This window comes from Hippocampus bargibanti, linkage group LG06 (assembly GCF_051943395.1).
Source record: "Hippocampus bargibanti isolate YZ-2025 linkage group LG06, ASM5194339v1, whole genome shotgun sequence".
In the NCBI taxonomy this organism is placed as follows: Eukaryota; Metazoa; Chordata; class Actinopteri; order Syngnathiformes; family Syngnathidae; genus Hippocampus; species Hippocampus bargibanti.
Window position 1 is genome coordinate 181,353 of NC_142739.1, and position 19,070 is coordinate 200,422.

The 19,070-nt window shown below is 41.7% G+C and overlaps 1 protein-coding gene, 1 long non-coding RNA gene and 1 pseudogene across 6 annotated transcripts in view; 1 reads left to right on the forward strand and 2 right to left on the reverse strand.

Annotated features, from left to right (window-relative positions):
* Positions 1 to 19,070, reverse strand: part of ano10a (anoctamin 10a) — a 41,086-nt gene that overhangs the window by 17,222 nt on the left and 4,794 nt on the right. For all 3 annotated transcript variants that reach the window (XM_088997875.1, XM_088997873.1, XM_088997874.1), the window contains exons 3-9: positions 13,942 to 14,139; positions 7,866 to 8,000; positions 5,599 to 5,718; positions 4,656 to 4,840; positions 4,069 to 4,453; positions 598 to 653; positions 419 to 493 (exon numbers count right to left, since the gene is read on the reverse strand). In XM_088997875.1, coding sequence (XP_088854001.1) covers positions 419 to 493; positions 598 to 653; positions 4,069 to 4,453; positions 4,656 to 4,840; positions 5,599 to 5,718; positions 7,866 to 8,000; positions 13,942 to 14,139 — 1,154 coding nt within the window. The remainder of the gene's footprint in view (positions 1 to 418; positions 494 to 597; positions 654 to 4,068; positions 4,454 to 4,655; positions 4,841 to 5,598; positions 5,719 to 7,865; positions 8,001 to 13,941; positions 14,140 to 19,070) is intronic.
* Positions 660 to 3,317, reverse strand: LOC148896117 (uncharacterized; annotated as a pseudogene).
* Positions 8,624 to 18,324, forward strand: LOC148896118 (uncharacterized). 3 transcript variants are annotated; one of them, XR_016115192.1, is made up of 3 exons: positions 8,624 to 9,407; positions 9,678 to 10,606; positions 17,644 to 18,324. It is a non-coding gene; the product is annotated as an uncharacterized LOC148896118 (long non-coding RNA). The 3 variants fall into 3 exon arrangements; XR_016115191.1 differs by lacking the exon at positions 17,644 to 18,324 and having other exon boundaries at positions 9,675 to 10,816; XR_016115190.1 differs by lacking the exon at positions 17,644 to 18,324 and having other exon boundaries at positions 9,678 to 10,816.

Here is a 19,070-nt window from a genome sequence, read left to right on the forward strand (position 1 = left end):
TCCAAAAATATGAAATTTTGGCTCAGATTTCAGCAATCATCATGGAATTTAACAAGTGTGATTTGCTTTCGCGGGCCGAAAAAAATGATGTGGCGGGCCGGATTTGGCCCGCGGGCCTTGACTTTGACACCTGTGCCTTATGAAGTGGGCCTGGCCGAGCGGAGAGGTGAGTAGAAAAAAAAATGTGAGCGCAGATGTGAACCATTGGAGCTATATTGTAACAGTCTCATGTCAAAATTTTAAATTAGAAACAATAATAATAATAATAATAATACATTTAATTTATAAGCGCCTTTCAATGCCTTCCATTTGGAATAAGACTATCGAGATAATTTTGAAAAGTAAAACATTATTTACTTTCTCGATGCACTATACATTTATGAGACAGTGTATGGGTGTTGAATAAAATCAGACCAACCTGTCTGAGCAGCACTAAGTCTTGCATAATGAAGGCAATGTAAAACAGTGATGCAAAACAATTGAAAAAGTTGAACTAAGGAGAAAAGAAATAGAACAGTTAATTTACAAAAACAGTCTTTCATATGTATTTAATAATGTCATGGTTAATTAGTCAAGTAAGTAGCATTTTATACATACAACTAACACTTTGAGCACCAAGTGATTCTGATATGAAGATTCAAGCCTGTGGTTTTCTAAAACACACGCACGCACACGCACGCACACACACACACACACACACACACACACACACAATTTTAAAACTCAAAAGGAACAAATATGTCACGTATTCCTGTTTAAATAACCATGCCTACGATCAAAACTTTGATAAAACAGATTATTATTCCAATGTCATGGGAAAGCTCATGGCATTGTGCATTTTCCCAAGCAGGTCTGTTTTTTTTTGGTCAAAATATATTTACAAATACAGTGATACCTTGGCTTACGAACTTAATTGGTTCCCAGACAGAGTGTGTAAGGCGAAAAGTGTGTTTCCCAAAAATTAATTTCCCTTAGAAACCATGAAAATGAGAATAATCCGTTCCCAGGTCCCCATAAAACATAATTTTCTACTTTCTAATTTTCTAAGCCTTAAAACTACACAAAATCGACCTTATTGTATGTATAAAAATGTGCTATGGAATTATTATAATTAAAGAAATAAACTGTACTGGAAATGAAGTCGTTTTATTTACCTTTGTGATGGTCGTTGATGCTTGATGTAATGGAGTGGCCGGTTTTATCAGCATTAAACACTTGATGAGGAACATAGGCTTCTTTCACCATCTTGAGGAATGATCCCTTGTAGGTGCTTTCTCTGCCATAATTTTACCTTGTTACTCATCAATTGTGTTCTGTTTAGCCGAGTTGATAGCTTTTTGCATCAAGTGTACAGATGGCTTGTGCGGATTATTTGTGGAGCCTGATTGATGGGTTATTTTAACCTTGCTGTCTACACTCTGCCTTTGAACTACCAAAGTTGAAACGAGTCCAAATTTCACTGTTTTCTACCCATTTTCTCACTCTCTCTCTGTCGTCTGCCTGTCTCTTTCATGTTCTGACTTTCTCTCCAAAGCCACTAATATGAGTTGTCCCTCTGATATACTCATTCCTGATCCTATCCAACCTGGTCACTCCCAAAGAAAACCTCAACATCTTCATCTCTGCTACCTCCAGCTATGCTTCCTGACTTTTCTTCTGGTCTCACCACCATTTATACACCTTGCTTTCATCCTTGCTGAAACCCTTCTATCACACATCACACCTGACATGTTTCTCCAGCCTTTCCAGCCTGCCTGGAAACACTGCACCTCTTTTCCACACACTCCATTGCTCTGGACAGTTGACCCCAAGTACTTAAAATCTTCCACCTTCTTTATCTCTTCTCCCTGTAGCATCACTCTTGTACTTCGGTCCCTCTCATTCACACACATATTCCATCTTGCTGCGACTGATCTTCATTCCTCTCCTTTACAGGGCATACCTCCACATCTCTAGTTTCTCCGCCACCTGTTCCCTGTTCTCACTACAGATCACAATGTCATCTGCAAACATCATGGTCCAATGAGATTCTTGTCGAACATTGCCTGTCCTTCACCATAGCGAATAAAAAGGGCCTCATAGCTGACCCCTGGTGCAGTCCCACCTCCACCTTGAAATCCTCCGTCGCACCGACAGCACACCTCACAACTATCTTACAGTCATGATACATGTCTTGCACCGCTCTGACATACTTTTCTGTCACTGCAGACTTTCTGATGCAATATCACAGCTCTTCTCCGGGCACCCTGTCATACGCTTTCTGCAGATCTACAAAGACACAATGCAATTCCTTCTGACCTTCTCTGTACTTCTCTATCAGCATTCCTAAAGCAAACACTGCAACTGACATACTCTTTTTTGACATGAAGCCATACTGCTGCTCACAAATGTTCACTTCTGCTCCTAGTCAAGCTGCAAGTACTCTTTCCATTAGTTTCATTGTACGGCTCATCAACATTATTCCTCCTCTGTAGTTAGTACAACTCTGCCAATCTCCCTTGTTCTCGAAAATGGGCACCAGTACACTTTGTCTCCATTCTTCAGGCATCTGCTCACCATCTAAAATCTTGTTGAACAGCCCAGTCAGGAACACCACTGACACCTCTCCTAGACACTTCCATACCTCAATTGGTAAACCATAAGGCCTGAGTGCCTTTCCACCCTCATCCTCATTACTTCATCCTTGCTAATGTGTGCTACGTCTTGGTTCACAACAGTCACATCTTCTACTCTTTGTTCCTTCTCATTTTCCTTATTCATCAATTGTTCAAAGTACTCTTTCCAACTTGCCATCACACTACTGGCACCTGTTAGTACATTGCCAACCCTATCCTGAATCATCCTAACCTGCTGCAGTTCCTTACCATCTGTGTCTCTTTGTCTCGCCTTCCTTGCTGTTCAGCCTAGCATACAAGTCATCATAGGCCTCTTGTTTGGCCTTTGCCACCTTTACTTTAACCGTGCGCTGCGTCTCCTTATACTGCTGTCTACTCTCTTCCGTCCTCTCAGTGTCCGACTCCTTCTTTGCTCACCTCTCGCTCCGTATACACTCCTGCGCCTCCCCATTCCACCACCGAGTCTCCTTATCCACCTTTCTTCCAGTCGATACACCAATTACTTTCCGACCTCTCTCTGATTACATTCTCCGTAGTTTGCCAGTGACCTGGAAGGACCTCTTGCCCACCCAGTGCTTGTCTTACCCCCTTCCTAAATATCATGCAACACTCTTCCTTTTTCAACATCCACCATTTTGTCCTCACTTCAGCCTTTGGTTTCTTCATTTTCCTCACTGCCAGCGTCATCCTACACACCACCAACCACTACTTTGCAGTCACTGATTTCCTTCAGATGGCACAATTGATACAAAATGTAGTTTACCTGTGTACTCCTGCCTCCACTCTTATCGCTCATCCTATGTTCCTGTCTCTCCTGAAAGAAAGTATTCACAATCGCCATTTCCATCCTCTTTGCAAAGTCAACCGCTATCTGTCCTTCAGCGTTCCTCATCTAGAGTCCATACCTGTCCATCACCTCCTCATTATCTTTGTTTCCTTCGTCAACATGCCCATTGAAGTCTACAGCAATTACAACCCAACTTCTCTCAACTGCACATGAATTTGATTGATTTTATTGATTTTCGTGACGCAATTTTGCTCATCCAGGACTTTATTTGATGAGCAAATTAGTAATTTAAGGAACATGTTTGTAGTTAACCATTGAAAGCTGACATCTGTGTAAGCTCTCAGTCATACAGGAGTGGTCCATCGATGAAAAGGTTTCTTCAGCCATCATCTGTACTTGTTTGAATGTGTCGGACGTTTCGCTTCCCATCCAAGAAGCTTCGTCAGCAAACTAAAGTCTTACTGGTAGTTTCGGCCCTATATATATATATATATATATATATATATATATATATATATATATATATATATATATATATATATATATGGAAGCGAAACGTCCGACACCTTCAAAGAAGTAAAGATCATTGAGAGCTGAAGCAAAGATTTTATTAAACATTGAACATTTGAGATAACAGGGCAGTTTAATGTAGAAAAAAAAACTTACCCCACTCTGTGAGGAATTCAGCAGCATACCTGTAGAGGATATTCAAAATTTCTATAACCATGGCATAGATCACACCAGGAATGAACAATAATATTTTTGTCCAAAAAGTAGGCCCCCTATCATGAAGCATGAGAGCCCATCCTTCCATCTGAAAGTAAATCATCATGACGTAGAGAGAAAGGTAGAGACAGAGCAGGACAAAGGGGAGGGACACGAGGTAGATACGAAGCTGCCGCTTTGTGTTGGGGTACAGAGGCTCTTCTCGTCCTGTCACAGGGTTAAACCCAAGAATACCATGGAAACCAGGGCGTGGTTCTTCAAACACTTTCTTTCTGCTCAGTGTGCCCCAGTGATAGGCTAGAGAAGCGCTGCACCGCTTCCACAACTAAAGGGAGGAATGTTTTTTGTTACAGTTCAGTAGTAAATAGGATCACATGATCAAGTCATAATATAATTATTTGTGTTATTTTGAAGTAGATTCATGTTCAGACCAGAATAATTCACACCAGATGACAGGAGTGATTTAAACAAAATCAAAATATGACATATTTCAACTAAAGACATGCAAATTGAATGTGCTTTCTTACCTCAAGTGTAACAGTACACCAGATAAGATTGAAAGCAGCGAAGAACACATATTTGTCATAATTCTCCCAGTCAAACTGACAATAGAGCAGTCCGATGAGTGCTAGAGGTATAAGAGCCATTGTAAAGTACTCCAAGAAGCCAAAGTAGAGAGCCAGACCTTCGCCAAAGTAACATCTGATGTCATCTGGAAGTAAAACAGGAATTATTTTTCTCCAAATGCGGCCCCCAGAAAGAATATTTTGCGGCCCGCCTTGATATGAAAGATTAATGTTAGTGCAGCCCGCATGATTGATATGAATGAAACTTGTGTGTGGAGCTGAACAAGTAGGCAAGAGAAGCCATGTTTAGGACAGTTCATGTTCAATATTTTCTTTATGTTGAGAAAGTTAAAGAACTGTGAATACAGACATTTGAAACTTCATTACAACAATTAGTTTTCCTAGGTTTTTTTCTGTCGTCTGTATATGCCTTATGATAATTATAGATTAATGGTTAATTTATTTTTTATTCATTTTTCCATGTATTCATTTTTGTGTGTTAAAAATAAAGATTTTGACAACATTGGAATGTTTTATCTGTGATTTTCTTGTGGAAATCCAGCCTCACCCAGACTCTGCCTCCAGCGGCCCTCGGATCAATTGAGTTTGAGGCCCCTGGTCTAGAGTTATCTGCAGTGGAATTGGGGGCGTGTGTACAAAAGGCGAATGCTGCCCCCACATGGGAGGGAAAAACATTGCCAGAGGTCACATTGCCGGAAGAAAAAGCAAAACCTGAACTAATTTGGGAATGGTGCTTTTCAATCCTGAATAAATTTGGGAATTGCAGTGAATGAGTTCAACATAAAAACTGCCATATTGAATATTGGTTAAACAGAGCTCCTCATACTAATAGATACTGTATATGTGCAATCTGTATTTATTTGTACACTATCCATTCTCTTACCAAGAGGCTGAAGGGATGTCTTGGCCTTTTTGTACCACTTAAAAGAAAGTCTCTTGAGTTCCTCTTGGTTATGGAGTGGAAACATACGGATCAGTATCCTTTTGGATTGTAGTCTCCGAACTGATAGGAAAAGAGGACAAATTACATTCTATTTCAATTGCCAAAGTGTACAGATAAACAAAACAGCTTTGTTGCCATTCTCCTGTTGATTGCATTCTCTGTATTTTGCTGTGATATATATATATATATATATATACATACTATCTTTTTTGTCATACTATTCTGTTTTTGCAAAACGTGTTTTTATTAATGGCATGCAAATGTGCAAACAAACAAAGTAAAAGAAACAACTCTTCAAACAACACTGCAAACAAAGCAGAATAAAATCAAACACACTGGCTTTGACAGCTCATTCTGCTCCATGAACTTTTCTCTATTCTCCAAAAAAAGAAAGAGTGCCAACAACTAACAATAACAATGTTCTTCTCTCGGAAATAGAGTCCTTCCAAAAAAGAAAAAAAAAACATTGTTTTTTTATGACTACATTGTACTTCGCGGATTTCACCTATCGCGGGCTATTTTTGGAACGTATCTCCCGCGATAAACGAGGGTTCACTGTATACGACGGGATAGTATATAATGTCAATCTGTTGTTTTTAAGCAAAGTTTTCTATTGAATACTATTATATACCAAAATGTTGACAGTTCATTTATCAATCTTATAACTTTTAGTGTCATTTTAATCACTTTATATTTCGTATTATCAATCTTTATTACTGTGTTGGCGCACAGGATTTCTGCTGACCCAAATACGTGCGGCTTCCCACGCATGCGACCAGTCCAAAAATCGCTCTCCCTGCTCACGGAGAAGCCAGAAGACACACGCTCGGACTGAGGCGGACGACGAAGCAAAAAAGTTCTACCAGTTGCCCTCTCCCCGGCCGTACCCCGCGCCGACATGTGTATATATATATATATATATATATATATATATATATATATATATATATATATATATATATATATATATATATATATATATATATATATATATACACACACATATATAAATATATATATACACATATATAAATATATATATACACACACACAATGTGTCACATTGCATCCAATCCATGAGATATATATATATATATATATATATATATATATATATATATATATATATATATATATATATATATATATATATACAGTAAAGTCTCGTTATATCGATATTCAAGGGAGTCCGAAAAAATATAATAATATGTAATTTTCTCCGTGCGTGCATAGAAATAGTATCGATATAACCGGGACTATCGATATAACGAGACTTTACTGTATATATACAGTGAAGTCTCGTTATATCGATATTCTCGGGAGTCTGAAAAAAATCGATATATCCGATCCTGCGGCATGTAAATTTTCTCCTTGCGTTCACAGAAATAGTATCGTAATAAGCAGTACTATCGATATAACCGATATAAAGAGACTTTACTGTGTATATATATATATATATATATATATATATATATATATATATATATATATATATACAGTAAAGTCTCGTTATATCGATATTCAAGGGAGTCCGAAAAAATATCGATATAACCGGGACTATCGATATATCCGACCCTGTTTGCATGTAATTTTCTTCGTGCGTGCATAGAAATAGTATCGATATAACCGGGACTATCGATATATCCGATATCGATATAACAAGACTTTACTGTATATATATATATATATATATATATATATATATATATATATATATATATAGATATATCGGAACATCTCGGTTCTCGTCCAATTCCGTTTTGACCAAAAATTACATTTTTTTTAATGCCTCGGTTTACGACCGAAATTCAGTTCTCGAGCAAACTGAGCGCACAGTAATTCGCCACTCGACTACCCTGCGGTTCCTTGTCATTGTTACCGACGCATTAGTATTGTTGATTTTTTTTTTTTTTTTTTTAAGTAAGAAGCAGACGTTGTTGGCTGAGATTTCCACAAATCGGACGTTTGTCTTGTGTTCCGTTCCACTGTGAGGCGACGCGTTCGTATTGTTCACTCACAATTAAAAAAAAAAAAAAACAAAACAGACGCGTCTGGTTGAGATCTACGCAAATCGGACTGCTATCCTCGAGTGGCGTTATGTGCTCAGCTCAGTCTGAAAATGTATTGAAAGCAAACAGTAAGGAGGATATTATTATATAATGGAGGAAGTTGATTTTGTTTCGGATGCATAATCGATAGAGTCTCACTGATAGATTTTCCTGGGTAGAGCTTAGCTTGCATGTATCCTGGAACATGAGTCTCATCCTTAGCTCGTAAAGTCTCCAACTCATGTTTAATAATGTACTGGCACTCCGCCATACTGAGGAAGCCATCACCATCGCCTGCAAAAGAAAAATGGGGGAAGTTTATATGATGAAATTTAGAACAAACATCCAAATGCTAAAATGCAATGCTAACAGCCACATTTTGATGAAATCAAGGTGATGGTAAAATACATTATCACTTCAAGTTAAAAGGAAAAAAGTCCTTTGAAGGGATAAAACTATTCCATAAATTGACACTTAGCTTCATTTCTGCTTTTTGTACATTCAGTTTAAAGGTATATGGATTTCCAAACTACTTGATGTTAGTGCTGTCAAGATATTTCCCATAATTTGCGGACTATAGAGCGCGCCTGATTATATACCTCACCCAGTACATTTTTAAAGGAAAAACCATTTGGTACATACATAAACCACACCTGTCTACAAGCCCCGTGTTTATAAAGACAGTACACAGAAAGTTTTCAAAGTTGGAATAATATGCCTTAACTTTTCTTTCAAAAGAGTGCCTGTATCGTAGCAGCAACACAACAAGCATTCTGGTCGTAACACAGCCCGAACAAGGCTGGTTAAAAAAAATGCTGGAATTCAGTAGCAACACGTTATTACCTGCTCACAGGTGCAGGTACAAAAACACACCTAGTCACTGAAACACAGAAGAAACACATGAGCACTCACTCACAAGGCTGGTTACAAAAACATAGCAAGTTGATGAGAGCCATCCTATCATCCTCCCGTGCAGTGAAACCATGGAAGTCTTCCTCTGGGTGTCGGATCGGAATAGTGTCAGATATTCCTCGCCACACATGCTCACATTCTCTCTTTCGTTGGCGCTGCAAGTATCACTTTAATCCTGAGGTAAAGTCACTCCCAAGCTCGTGCTGTCCTCTCTGTCACGCAGCACACCGGCTTTTCAAAACCCTTTGGTGACGATGGATTTTTTTCACACTGCTTGACGCTGTCAGGATCGACTGGCAGACTTGTGCAAAAATTACTCTTCGCATGGTGTTGGGGCAATTCGCTATACGAACATCTTAAACATCATTTTGCATCGTTTAGTTTTTCTTGGACTTCCTGACCCGTCATATCCTGCCCGCCTTTACTTGATGTCTCATCCTATACGTCACATCCTATACCTCACATCCTATATGTCCGTCTTATATAAAGGCTCTCCCAACACGTCTCTCTCTCTCTGTCCCTCCTCAACTGACCTCACAATGTCCCTGCTGTCTACAATATTAAAATAACTTATTCTGGTCAACACCTGGGTTCCTGCTGATTTCACCATCCCACTTCTAACACCCTGAAGAGCAATGAACCAGGGACGAACGATTACTTTTAACCCATCATTATTGGTGCCGAAAAAAACTCCGGATCTAGCGGATCGGCGTCGAGAGGACTAATCCTTTTTTCCTTCGAGTGAGCCTTCCTCTCTTCTTGATGCTCGTCGCTCAGGATTGCTTACGGGTGAGTGACATCGGCATGCAGCTATGTTGGATTGGATTTGCCTTTATTAGTCTCGCAGTGGAGAAATTTACATTTCACAGCAGCAAAGTTATGAAAGGAATGAAAGTAGAAAAACAAAATACATGAGCTGCTGGAAAGGCAGCCACTCTCGCGGCGCCGTCTTGAAGACAAAAGAACAAAATAAATAAATAACAAATAACATGACAACACAAAGACACAGAGAGTACTTCATTCTGAAGCACGTTCTGTACCCTCTGTTACACAAAGCAGTTCCACATGAAAGAGAGGATCAAATCATCTCTTCACCAGTGGATCAGGGACATCATGGTGGAATGTGCACTTCGACTACAAGCTAAATGTTGAAAGCAAACACGCAGCTGTAGCATCCATTGACAAAGAGATTGTCTCACATCTCCTGTCCCACATCAATTCCAAGCCGCGACAGTTCCACATACCCATCGGCGCTCCTTCTTATCACGGCCTCCTCAAGCCATGTATCCATTCAGCCGCAGACTGTCCAACAGCACCGACCTTCCGCTGAACAAAGCGGGGCTGTGAAGATGCTGCCCATTACAGGCGCAAAAAAGCACAATGGCCCCAGAGCTGTCCAGCGATGACAGTCGAATGGCACCGACATTCCTCCCATTCAAAAACAGTACTGGCATATTCATGCTGCCGAAAAGGCGCAACCGCTCAGCACAGTCTCCTCCTTGATGAATGTCATGGTCAAAAATGCTGAAGAACAATCCGTGTCCATTGCACCTGACGCACAACAACACATACAACGGTGTCGAGATAAATGTGGCCAGACGTCAAGGGTCCAACACGCGCACGCCTTGTGCCAACTGTGGGTCTGCCTCGCACGCCACACGCGCACCCGCTTGCAAGGCCACCGGACAACGCTGCGGTAAGATGAACCACTTCTCCAGTATGTGCCGCTCCGCCCCTACGTCGACAAACATATCATCCCGCTCCCCGGGCCGGTCGACCCGGACCACCATCCACTTCTGGGCTCCTGCGCCAAGCCATTTAAGTGGTGCACAGTAGAGCTGGACGGAGTGAGCTTGCCACTCCTGCTTGATACTGCAGCCTCCAAGTCGCTGTTAAACGTGTCTACCGTGCGGCGCCTATTTCCTCGGCTCCCGATCAAGGCCAACGCAGAAGACTTGTTTGGATACGGCCACACCAGGATTGGCATGGTGGGCACTGCCACCTTCACGGTGCGCGATGGCGTGTTTCCGTATATTGAATGAATGTAGTGTTTCCGTATGTTGAATGAATGTATTGCATCAGAATTTTTTGGGCCAAGGAATTCTGGTTACGGATGATTTGCGGTTAGGAGTGTCGTGGAGGCGAAAGAATTTGGTATTGTCGATCGATTCTGGCCGGGCCCCGTGGCATAGAGTTTCTGCGCGTGACTCGTGAGGCCTGTACGGATCACGGGTTTGCTGCCGTGCGCCTGGCTGACCAGGGTTTTTGCGCGAGGGCCAGGGGGATTTATTTCTCGAACTGGAGGCTTTATATGTTCTTTTTTTGTTTAAATGCAGCTGTGAATGATCGTAATTCTTCTGTAATATTAATGCATTCATCAACATTAGTGCATTCATCAACATTGCATGCCATGTGGTGTTCCGAGGGAGTTTCTATGTGTGGGGAGGATAATTCGTGGACACAAGGTGGTCGGTGGAGGAGAGCCATTTTGAGGAGCCGTCTGTCTTTGTCTGTCTGTCTGTCTATGTGTGTGTGTGTGTGTGTGTGTGTGTGTGTGTGTGTGTGTGTGTGTGTGTGTGTGTGTGTGTGTGTGTGTGACTTGCCAATGACAAAGAGAGTGTGATGGCTTTGCATTGTGTGTGTTGGGCTGAATGACTGGAACCATGGGGGGTGTCTGCGCTGATGGCACCTCTGACAGTCCAGGCGAACGACCAGGTGGCTGGAGGGAAGGCCATTTTCTGAAGACAAAAGGCGAGCCTGGGGTATTGGGCTCAGGTGGGTGGGGGAGATGCTCGTGGGGGGGCACCCCCTCCTCACGGGAAACCCCCCCCCCCCCCCCAGGCAGCACCCCTGTGGGGACTCCAGCTGTGCATTTACAATGCTGCAATAGAGCACCCATGTCCTCTTCTGGGGGAACTCAGTCATTGCAACCTGACTTGGCAAATCAATTCACCGAGTGACAGCGTTAGAACGAGTGCCAGGTGCAAATTAAGACCTTCTGCTCAATTGTATCCATCTGATCATCTTCTGGGGACGCATGTGAATATGATCAACATGATGGAGTCGGAAACATTTTCTGGGGACGCCTGAAAAATGTTTTCAAGTTTCTCGGCCGCATTCTAGGATCGGCTAATTGATTCTTTCACCGACTGGGTAAATGTTGTACCCTCCGATAAAAAAAAGGAAAAAAGGCGGATGCATTAACAGTGGCAAATGCATTGTGCAAAAACATTGTTCCAGCCTGCATGTAATCTGCCACGCAGGTCTCTCTTCTTCATTTACAAGACGAGAGGCTGTGCCCTGGGGAAAGAGCCATGTCATTGCCAGAGAACTCGTGGGGGCCATCCAGATGACTATTCCCTCACATCGAAGCACCTGCCCAACCATGCCACACCCGATTGCAGCAAGGAGAGTTTCGGCTACGCTCGACGTCCTCATGAATGACATAACACTACTTTCCCCATAACTCTTTGATGAATACAAAACTAAGCAAATTAAATAGGCAGGCAAATTAGAATGATTGGGGAACATTCATATCAAATTGGAATAAATTGACATGGTAAATGTTGCAAGATTCGCTGCTGATTAATTACTTAATAGAGATTCACCAGTTGAAATCGTGGGACTTTTCATAAAAGAAAACTTTATAGATTTATTAAAATAATGAACGTGAAATGATCATTACGCTTATTTTGACCTGACAATTGTCCTTCCCCTGAAGTCAAAGGACAGATGATTCATACATGCGATATATATATATATTGTATTTAATGTCGATAACGGATTGGATTTGATTTACCTTTATTAGTTTCCCAGTGGAGGAATTCAATTGAAGAGTACAAGGTTGCAAAATATGATCACAAACTGGTTGCAAAATATGATTACAAACATTTTTTTCATTATGCTTTTTATGCAGATGATGTGAGCTGCTACAATTCGCAAACAGAGCCAGGATGGTGGTTGAGAAATTATTTGATTTGCAGGACGACTTTAAACATTTTTAGGATGACAAGATAAGACACATTTAAAATGCTGTAGGAGTGTTTCTCATCCAACCGCCTCAGAGTTAAATAGTTCTAAGTTCCGCCAAATTTGATTTTGTCATTTGGAATTGTCAACAACACAGGACCCAGCGACGAATTGTGACGCAATTGGGCTTGATCAAACGGAAAATATTCAATGTTGGAGATGCGATGGCGGAAATCAAGTGTTTATTAAGACAGCCACAAATGGACAGAGGTAGCGATGCCAGACCTCTGCTCTGATTGGTCCCTGCTCTACGGTTGGGAGAGTAAACAACTCACTGAAGACAATATAATTACCTCTTCTGTTCTGTCTGATTACCTTTAATGATCTATCCCTGTCTCTGATTGCTTCATAAACTCTGGTATCACCTCATTAGCATGACTAAGCCTATGTCGTAACGACCTAAGAAGTATGTTGTAAGCATGATCTAAACTATACCTCACACCACCACGGCGATTTAGTGAAGGGTTTTGCTATTTTACAAAAATTGCTTCTTTTACTCCCCTTTCTAACCATCAATTTTCTTTAGCTAAAATTTTAACCTCACTGTCGTACCGATGGACCAATCCTGTACGACTGAGAACCTACACAGACAAACAGATGTATTTTAGATTATATCTAGGAGAGGCCACACCATGTATATATGGACTGCCAAAAATACATAATAATGAAGGGTTTCCCCCTCAGACCCAATGTCTGTAGCTTTGATTCCTCAACATATAATTGTAGTCAAATATTTTAAAACTACCGTAAATTCAGGACTATAAGCCGCTACTTTTTTTCCCAAACTTTCAACCCTGCGGCTTATTCAGAGATGCGGCCAATTTTTCTAACGGCCAACAGGGGCGCTCGAGTAGAAATGGTAAGAGAAAGACCGGTGGAATATATGCGTCGGGGAAGACTGCAACTTCTTGTCTTGTGCATAAATTAAATTAGCGTGAACATACCCTCATCAGAGAGAGAGAGAGAGAGAGAGAGAGAGAGAGAGAGAGAGAGAGAGAGAGAGAGAGAGAGAGAGAGAGAGAGAGAGAGAGAGAGAGAGAGAAAGAGAGAGAGAATGAGAGAGAGAAGTTAAAGGCATCCTTTAGAGCAGGGGTGTCCAAAGTCGGTCCGCCGCAAATCAGGACCATTTTGATGCTGCCTCAGAGCTGGCTGATGAGCTGATCATTTGAATCAGGTGTGTTGCTCCTGGGAGAGCTGGAAAACAGGCAGGACAGCGGCCCTCGAGGACCGACTTTGGACACCCCTGCTTTAGAGTTATGGGGTTAACAAGAACAAAAATCAGCCTTCACGTTACCGTGAAATTCTTTAAAGTTGTGTCTGTTGATGCATGTGAAACTCCTCATTGATCCATCGCTGAACTCTTTGAAGAGACCCAAATCTTCAGCACCAGAGAGTAATCTTTGCCACGAGGCTGTCACAAGAAAAATGTTGGGGTTTTCCTTCTCTTCGACCACACCTTCAGAGTGAAGCTGAGTCACAAGCAGCTCAGCACCTGATTCAACATATAAAACAGAATACACTGAAAATAGGTCATAAAACAGATAATGAAAAGGAAGGAAAATGTAACTTTGTCAACAGAGAAAATGGCTCATTCAAACTGTTCAGACAGCTTGTTAAATGCTTGCATAGAATGTTTAATTTATTGGTCCATTGATGTGTAAATGGATGGATAGATAAAGATAAAGTTGGAAAGGGAGCAAGGCTAGAAGTTTAGGATCAGGGTTGAAGTTGTTCTATCATGGTGTAGGTACCGAAAGGAGTTGGAATTATCTTGAAGGAGGAGTTAGGAATGTCTTAAAGTAAAAAGAGTGTCAGATAGTGATGAGTCTAAAGCTAGAAATTCATTGCCGCCAACTTTTGAAACCAGAAAAGCCTACGTTTGTGTAAGCTCTCAGTCGTACAGGAGTGGTCCATTGATGAAAAGGTTTCTTCAGCCGTCATCTGTACTTCTTTGAAGGAGTCGGACGTTGATCCAAGAGGCTTCTTCAGCGAACTAAAGTCTTACTGGTCGTATCGGCCCTATATATATATATATACATATATACAGTAAAGTCTCGTTATATCGATATCGGATATATCGATAGTCCCGGTTATATCGATACTATTTCTATGCACGCACGGAGAAAATTACATGCAAACAGGGTCGGATATATCGATAGTCCCGGTTATATCGATATTTTTTCGGACTCCCTTGAATATCGATATAACGAGATTTTACTGTATATCCCTACTGTCCAGATATCTTGGATAAGAAGCAAAACGTCCGACACCTTCAAAGAAGTACAGATGACGGCTGAAGAAACATTTTCATCGACAGAAGAGCCTAGTAATATGCTGGGGTCCGGGACCATGTCCTGGTCAAGGTGTCACCTGAAGCTTAACCATCGTTAACATTGCAGCTACTTAAAATGTGGCAAAAACACCATATAAATGTTGATCACATTTGACATTTATTATTATATTTAAAAGAAAGAAAAACAGTTTCCATGCCTGTCGTATCATTTCATTTTGTTGTATTTATCCGCCGGTCCGTGAAAATATTGTCTGACATTAAACCGGTCCGTGGCAAAAAAAGGTTGGGGACCCCTCCTTTAAAGGACAACCGACACCATTTTTGTTTCCTAACTGACATCAGAAAAACGTTTTATAGGATCAAAATAAAAATACCCATAATACACCAATAAAAATGACTTAAAGTGTCCCAAAACTGCCACAAATGAGCTGCAAACTGGGGAGATTCAGAAAGTCCCGCCCCCTTGTTCGTGACGTCACTTTGAGTCACAAACTGCCTTGCTCCAGAATCAAAACAATGGCATCAGAGAGTTCAGATTTGGAGAAGATGCTTTCTTGTTACTCAGCCAGTTACGAATATGATTCAAATAGTTCTGAAGAGGAAAGCATAAATGTTTGCAATTCATTACAGAAGTCCTTCCGTATCAATTTGAGCCGTCTGCAAGTGATGAAACCGGTGAAGATTTGGACTCCGATGTAATGCCCAGAAAATGCAAAAGATGGCGCACAAGCTGTGTTTTGTCCAGTATATGAAGACGCCTATAAGAGCCGTAAAGCCACCCGTGATTGGTTAAAATCTGTGGTAGAAGACATAGGGGTGGGTTTTGCGCACGCACACAAAGGAAACGCCACAATTCGAATAAGCACACGTACATCAGAGATGTTGAGATGAGAGAGAAAGCTACGACAGCGCTACAGAGTAAAAAATGACACGATCGGTTTGCTCCACTAATATGGCAATTGCTGTCTTTCACCAGGTGAGCTCACACTTAGCATGCAGTGTGAATAAATGAGTAAATGTTGGGGTAATTCGCCATACAAACATCTCTAAACATCGCTTCCTAATCTTTGTTTACATTTTGGACTTCCTGATACGTCATATCCTGCCTTCCCTTACATGATGTCGCATTGACATTACATCACATCCTATCACATCATACATTGTGCGCCGTATAAAATGCTCTCCCATTCTAGTTCATCTCTCTCTTTCGCCATGCTTCCTCCTTCGCTGAACTCCCTCGTTGTCTTCAAGATTAAACCAACTTTCTCTTCAACACCTGGCTTCCTGATGATTAAACCATCCTCTTCCATCAACACCCGTAGAAGCAATGAACCAGGAAGAACAACAGTTAATGCAACATTTGGTGCCGTAAAAACTCCGGGTCCTAGCTGATGATTTCGGGAGGAGGGGTGGTGTGGGCACTGTGTCTCTCTTTTTCCTTCGAGACTGTTCGAGTGGGCCTCCCTCCCTGTCCGTCTCTCAGGAATGTTTCACTGGTGAGTTTTACCGCTAGCATGCAGCTATGGTGACTGAATGTATTGTGGAATTCTTTCGGCCAAAAGTAATTCTGTTTACGGTTCATCTGCGTATCTTCGGCTAGTAATGCGAATTTCGATCAGGTCAAGGTTTTGTGTACGTGCGCGCGTTGTGTGAGCTTCGCTAAGACAAAGGGGGGTGGGCTGCCAGCAGAGAGAGCGGACGGCCCAGTCCTCCCTCCTTTTTTCTCTGCCCGTAAGAGGGGGGAGGTAAATTCACAGCCGCATTCTTCGGCAAATTGATTCGTTCGCGAATAGGTTAATAAACCAAAATAAAATGAATAAAGCGGTTGCGTTAACATTCACAAACGTATTGTGCAAAAACATTGTTCCTGCCGCATGTGATTGCGCCGTGCAGTTCTTTTCTCCTTTCACAGGACGAGAGAATGTGTGCCCTGGGTAAAGAGCCTTGTCATTACAAGTGGGTACCATGCAGACAACTATCTTGTCTCATCGGGAAATCTGTCCAACCATGCAGCGAGGAGACTTTCATCTCCGCTTGGCGTCCTCATGAATGACATAACTGTTTTTTTTTTCCCATAGCTTTTTGATGAATACCGTCCACTTGAAACAAAAAAAACTGAATTAAATAGGCAGGCAAATTAGTCTGAGTGAACAAATAAATAAGCCAACAAACAAATGAATAAACAGAAGCCAAATTTGAGTGAATTTGAAGGCAAAAGTAAAATATTTTAGTTATATTTGATAAAGTGTTTTCACTTTAAGGTGGTCAATTCTCAAAATTGACCACATCGTTACTCGCCTTCACTCACTTCCGTGTATACACGTAAGACTCTCGCGTATATACACGTAAGACAGAGTCTACGTCGTGCATACGTAATGACCTAACGCTTTTCAAAATAAAAGTTAAATCATTTTTTTGTTTAATTGATGGCGTTTATGATTGGCCTCACGCGGGCCGGACAGGGACGTACAAAGGGCCGGATGTGGCCCGCGGGCCGTAATTTGCCCAGTTTTGCACTAACATATACTAACCAACTAACATCTAACAATAACTTACTGCCATTTCTGTGAGAGAATGCATTGCAGAGCTTAAACGATGAGACAGATTTTGATAGGGAAAGAAACGCCAAGAAAGTGTGATGTGCAGAATGAAACCATCCTTTCGACATGTGACCTGGCACAAGTCTTCTTTTGTTCTCCACAGGACGGAGCTGCGGTCTGAAGAAGATGACACGGGCTATGCCAACGTGGGATGGACCGGTTGCGGAACTGCTAGCCGTTTTAGCAGCCACAAGCTTCACCTGGATTCGCGAGGACATCGTTCGTCAAGAAGATTCCCGATGCACGTCATTGGAGCCGCGTCGACAAATCACACCCTTTCCCCAGTCACCAGCTCATCCGTACTACACCCGGGGGCCTGCTTGCGACAAATGCTACAAACAATTTCGTTCCTCTTCGTCGTCCTGGTGATCACCATCCAGGATGCCATGAAGATTTGACTGTTGTAGCGAATGACATTACTTTGATTTGAAATTGTTTCCATTGTGATTGTTCTATTTTGTGATTTTCTTTTCTTTCTTCCTTCTGTTCACCTCCATCGATGGTAAATATGTTCATCGGGGGGAGATGTTGGGGTTATTCGCCATACAAACATCTCTAAACATCGCTACCTAATCTTTGTTTACATTTTTTACTTCCTGATACGTCATATCCTTCCCTTCCCTTACATGATGTTGATGTTTACATTACGTCACATCCTATCGCGTCCTACATTGTGCGCCATATAAAATGCTCTCCCATTCTAGTTCATCTCTCTCTCTCGCCATGCTTCCTCCTTCGCTGACCTCCCTCGCTGTCTTCAAGATTAAACCAATTTTCTCATCAACACCTGGCTTCCTGATGACTTAACCATCCTCTTCCATCAACACCCGTAGAAGCAATGAACCAGCAACAGTTAATGCAACAGTAAACATACATCAAACTTCCGCTATCCAAGCGCCAAATCGCTAACTCTGGTTAGCTTCCTGGTTCGCCTCCGCTGATGCTCGACTGCTCTGCTGGTGCTCGACTGCTCTGCTGCGTTGGAAATGAGCTGGTTTGTGCGCTGGGAATTTGTGTCAACTGACACATTCTTTCTGCGTGTTACCGCAATTGGCTGCGACACACAAAAATTCGCCATCGCGTTATTTTTGTAGGTTTCTTTCTAATTTCTCAAGCAAGGCGTTTTTCAGGCGAAAAAAAGTACCCAAAATGCATTGTGTGTCGCTTTGGGCGTACCAAATGTGACCAAACGTCCGGCATCGTCATCAACTCGAAAACAAAACTTCATGAATATTCAGTGCAAGTCATAAAACGTAAAATATCTCAGCTCAGTAGAAGTCATTTGAAGTGATTTTACAAATTATGGACGGAACTTGTCCGGGGGTGTTGGTTGTCCTTTAAGGATGCTGAAAGAGAAGTACAGAGAAGGTCAGAGGAAATTGCATTTCATCTTTGTAGAGCTGGAGAAAGCGTATGACAGGGAACCCAGAGAAGAGCTGTGGTATTGCATGAGGAAGTGTGGAGTGACAGAGAAGTATGTCAGGGCTGTACAGGATAAGTAAGATGACTGTAAAACAGTTGTGAGGTGTG